The 5,126-nt window shown below is 41.4% G+C and overlaps 1 protein-coding gene across 1 annotated transcript in view; it reads right to left on the bottom strand.

The window, feature by feature from the left end:
- The window catches only part of zgc:153012 (TSC22 domain family protein 4), an 18,814-nt gene that overhangs the window by 9,704 nt on the left and 3,984 nt on the right, over positions 1 to 5,126 (bottom strand). The window contains exon 3 of the mRNA XM_014027805.1: positions 1,468 to 1,613. Coding sequence (XP_013883259.1) covers positions 1,468 to 1,613 — 146 coding nt within the window. The remainder of the gene's footprint in view (positions 1 to 1,467; positions 1,614 to 5,126) is intronic.

Genomic DNA, 5,126 nt, shown 5'->3' with positions numbered 1-5,126 from the left:
TAAATTAAATGAAAGACTGCTACCTTTCATTTAATTTAAGAAGAAAAAATCCTATATCTACCACTTTCTTGCATAAATAAATTCAAACAAAAACAGTCTTCAAATAACTGGTTTTGTGTGCAAATATAAGCTGCATGCTGCATGTTTCCATCTGCTCCCCAAACAGAATGATATATTTTGACAGCATGTATGTATAAATATATGCATACATTTATTAACATAGCTAGGATTTTTGACAAAATGTTGTCTGCCTTTGGTGAACTATTCTGAAAATATGTTCGTTTTCCTGTTGGTGCGGGTTGATGTTCGTACATTGACTCTACACTTCCTCTGCTGCCTGGGGAAAATTACATCAAATTTTTTTGTGACGGATCGCCACGCATACTCCACCACCCTGCGGACGCTGTGTAAATGCTTTCATTGATTACAATGGGTGCATTTTTGCTGCAGAGGTCGGAGCGTTGCGAAGCAGAGTGGACGCAGTTTAAATGGAAGATTAAAGGATACTTGGGCATTTGTTATTCAGGTGTCTAACTTTATGAGCCAACATCCACAGAGACAGGGTTTATTAAAAATAACTGTTCAGAGATGAGAAACAAACTGAAGCATTAGCAGGGCTACCATGCCTWCAAGGATCTCCACTCTTCTGGAAAAGCATTAGACAAACACCAATCAATACTCTGATTTCCAAAAACGATGAGAATTTCAGGCTATGTKGGAAAATGTGGTTGTACAGAGGGTTCACTGCTTTTCCACAATTACCTTAGAGGATAATTGTGTCTACGTTCATTACCTGAAGACCCATTCTCATWTTACAGCTGATAATATCATAAAAACCTTTGAGTTGTGTGTTTTCACATACAGCATATGACTTGTATCCTCKACTATGGGTGATTGGCTGGCCTGTATTTACTCAAAGGAGCAATGCCACAAGAATGTGGCCCGTCAGTACGAGGCCTACACCACGACAGGAAAGAAGAAGACAAACCCGGTCCACAAAACCACAGTGATGCCAGGGCAGAAAGCCACCCTCACTGGAAAAGCAGCTCTCAGGGTTGGAAGGCTGATTTTTGTAAGAGCCCAAGTTAACCTGAAGTTTGTGCTCTAGCAAGAGCACACAGTCCTACCAGCTCAATGAAACATGCAACCACTGTGGCACCACTGCACTGTGTGGCCTTTGCTCTAGATCCGTCCATAGGCCAACTTGGTAGAAGCAGCTCTTCAATGACAGGAGCAGCTGTCCACTTTGAAGCTGAACAACATATTGAGTACACTTCTGCATAGCCACGTTATGCCATCTGACACCTTCCCTTGAAGGCTAGAGAGCTGGCCAAACCTGCAAGCCATCCAGAAAGTTCTTTGGAACTTCCTGCTAGAGCTGTGGAATSACCATGAGCCTGCACGCAGCACATTAAACACATCCGTTTACACAGGTAAACCAACAAACAACAGTAAACAATGTCTCACCTGCTGTCCCCCTGAAGGCTGAAAATGGTCTGGTCCAGGCTGAAGGGTGACAGAGTGTGACTGGGGGTCAGGGAGGGTGAGTGAGTGGGGTGGTACGGTTCTGACAGGGGGGAGCTGGGTAAAGACTGGGACATCCTGAGGACAGACTGAAACACAGGAACACATGAGGAAATTATTACAGCATGTTGAAATCAAATGAACTGAACCAAACCTCCTGCGACTGTGTCAGAATGTTAGATATCTGAATGTTAATTCTCAATATGAGAAATTGACATTTTAAAATGTTATAGTGTAGTCACAATTTTAATTCACCTGTTTTATGTTAGAATGATGCTGAATTAAGTTTACAATAAATAAAAATGTATTAATAGATGCCCTTATTGTTGCTACAGTATTTATTCTAATTTGCTGATACATGAAAAAGCCTTAAACAGTCACAATAAAATGGGAGTACAAAACAACATTTTTACCAGTTAAATGTTTTTTCAAGGATTCAAAATTATTTAAGATTATGGCAATTTTTTAACAACTAAAAAAATTGCCATAATCTTAAACTTTTATTACCTCCGCCAAGGGCGAGGTAATGTTTTCGGTCGCGTACGTCTGTCATTCGTTCTGTCTGTGGACAACATTACTCAAAAACTTGTGGACGGATTGTCGTGACATTTTTACCACGTGGGTACTGGGCCAAGGAACACACCTTTAAATTTTGATGTTCTGGATCACGATGCGGACACAGAATTTTTTTATTTTAACACTCTGAGATCAGCAAAGCTGTGATGCTTTCACAGGGCTTCTGTAAAAAAAAGGAAGCACTTTATAAAGAGAGTCAAACCATTACAAACTCATACAAGGAGATAAAACAGACGTTTTACATGGTGAAATGTGACTGATGAAAACTTAGGAGCTTAATCCCACACCAGTTTGACCAMGAATAACGTCAGGTGATGAGTGTGACTTTTTTTTCCACATTAGACTCCACAGAGAAGAAATCCCGTGCATACTGCTGCTTAAATGTTCACTACGTCAGAACTTATTCAGAAAATGTGTTTCTATCTCTGCTTTTGCGCATTTACTCTATTGCAGGATGGGGGAATTGGTCTTGGCAGAGGTTTGCACTCTCTCAGTGCTTCTAGTTTTATTTATTATTTAGTTGTAACACTAATCTGTCATTTTGGAAGGTGAACCTTCAGTTCAGCCTGAGGTTCTGATAAAAGTGGCTGTGGTGCAGTGGTGGGACAGTCAATCTTGTGACCAGAAAGTCGCAAGTTAAATTCCCCACCATCCCCACATGTTGTGGTGTCCTTGAGGAATTGTCCTAATCCCTAACTACTCCCAAGGCGCTTACATACAAGCTTGCTTCTCCACTTGTGTGTAACACATGTGTTTGGCCAAATGCAGAACACAAACTGCATCGTTGCATGGGAATATGCATTGATGACGACACATAGCACTTTTTTTTACATACCTAAAATGACATTCTCATATAGTGAGAATTTTACACTGCCTGGCCCAAAAAGGTCACCACATTTAACTGAGCCAACAGGTAAGAGCCTCACATTGGATAGTTACTGACTGGGTGATTATATTTCAGCTGACAAGTTATTTAACCCCAACAGGTGCAATGAAGATCTTTTCATTTGTTAAACAACTATGTCCAAAGAGAGTGATGGGTGCATCAGGGTAAGAAGAGAGGCAGGTGAAGTGATGCACCCATCATGCCTAGCTTCTACTGTACAGCATGTGGGGACAGGGTCAGATCAGCTGACTACCTGAATATACTGACTGACCAGGATGTTCCATCAGTACTTTTTCTTCCCTGATGGCACAAATGTATTCCAAGAGGACAATGCCAGGATTCATCTGGCTCAAATTGTTAGAGTGGTTCAGGGAGAGACATCATTTTCACATCGGCCACCAGAGTCCAGACTATGTCAGTGACATGTTTTGCTTTTTTTTGACACTACTGAATGCATAGCATAGCTCCTGCGTGAGCACGTTGGTGTAACTATCATCCAGTAATATACAAACATGGTCCAGACCCCAATGAGAGTCTTTGGGATGTGCTGAAGAAGACAGTGGTCTGAATCTCCTGTCATTAATACAAGATCTTGGTGAAAAACTGATGCAAAGGTGGACAGAAATAAATATTATGACATTGCAGAAGCTTGTGGAAACAAGCAATGTCATAATATTTATTTCTACAGTTCTGAACAGTACGTTGCGTCGAGCACTGCGTGATTGGTCAGAGCCAGTCTTTACAATTGTTCCTGTAAAAATGCTAAATGAGGTAAAAAAAAAAAACTTGTGGAAGGTGATTAGACAATTTTGTGCATGCCAGCCAGATGTGACTGTGCTGACCGGGAGGGAGTGCACCACAGCACGGGGCCAGAAAACCCCTTATAGAGCCCCTGGGAGCTCACTTCATTCACCTTTGTCAGTGTGTACATTTCTTCAAGCACTAACGTGCAGAACACACAACTCACACCCTCCAACCAGKTCCTGTGTGTGAACAGATAAAGTTGGACTCCTTAGTAATTGCCCTCTGTGATTTATTTAAATTGTAATCTAGAATATTTGCGTAGCACTGGGACCCTGAAGCTAATTCCTTGTATGTGTAAATACTTGGCAGTAAACAAACGAGATTATTTTTTTGGAAAACATCCAAAATTTGGTCTCTCATGCCCTGCATGTGGTATTAATAGTAAATGGTAAATGAACTGTACTTATTTAAAATGTTTCTAGCCAATCAATATGCACTTTACACACAATCTGTGCCCTCATTTCTTTTTTTAGATTTTATTAGCCTTTATTGTCCCGCAGAGGGGAAATTAATTCTCTGCATTTTACCCATCACACATGTGAACACACATGTGGAGCAGTGGGCTGTCTATTACAGCGCCCGGGGTTAAGGGTCTTGCTCAAGGGGCCCAAAGTAGGGCTGGTTGGTTCGGGGGMTTGAGCCAGCAATCTTCCAGTCACAGACTCATCTTCTCTAACCTCTGTTCCACCATTCATGCAACGCTCTACTAAGCTAATCTGTATAAATCATTCTARAGAGACTAACCTGTGCGTTAAATCACATTCATACACTGATGGGACACACATCAACACTTCCACATGTGACTAAATAGTGGTGAAATTGAACCCCCAACTCTCTCAGTGGAGGACAACTCRCCTAAGCACTCAGCCACAGCAGAGATTCTCAAACCTCCGGGACACTGCACTGACAGGGGTGGGGTCACATGATTGTTTAACAAAATAAAATTCCAGAAATTCCAAAAAGTAGCAGGCATTACTGATGCTTGTTGCTGCGGCCGACTGTTGGACTTGTTTTTGTGTTACGTGAAGCACATTTCCAGGATGGACTGCATGAAGCAAGGTGTGGAGAGGAAGTCCACTCATTCTTCAGACAGAACATAACTAAGATGAATGGGCCTCATGCAAGAACATGTTCGTATTCTTATCCTACACTTCTCTTACTTTTGTTCGTACAAAGGGTTCGTACGAACATGTCACGTCAGATTCAACAAACTCTTCTATCTTCAGGAAAAGTGTGTAAATGAAGTCCACTCATTCTTCAGACAGAACATAACTAAGATGAATGGGCCTCATGCAAGAACATGTTCGTATTCTTATCCTACACTTCTCTTACTTTT

The sequence above is a fragment of the Austrofundulus limnaeus genome, unplaced genomic scaffold, assembly GCF_001266775.1.
Source record: "Austrofundulus limnaeus strain Quisiro unplaced genomic scaffold, Austrofundulus_limnaeus-1.0 Scaffold685, whole genome shotgun sequence".
NCBI classification, from domain to species: Eukaryota; Metazoa; Chordata; class Actinopteri; order Cyprinodontiformes; family Rivulidae; genus Austrofundulus; species Austrofundulus limnaeus.
Note: the sequence above shows the minus strand (reverse complement) of the source record. Positions and strands in the feature narration are given on the sequence as shown.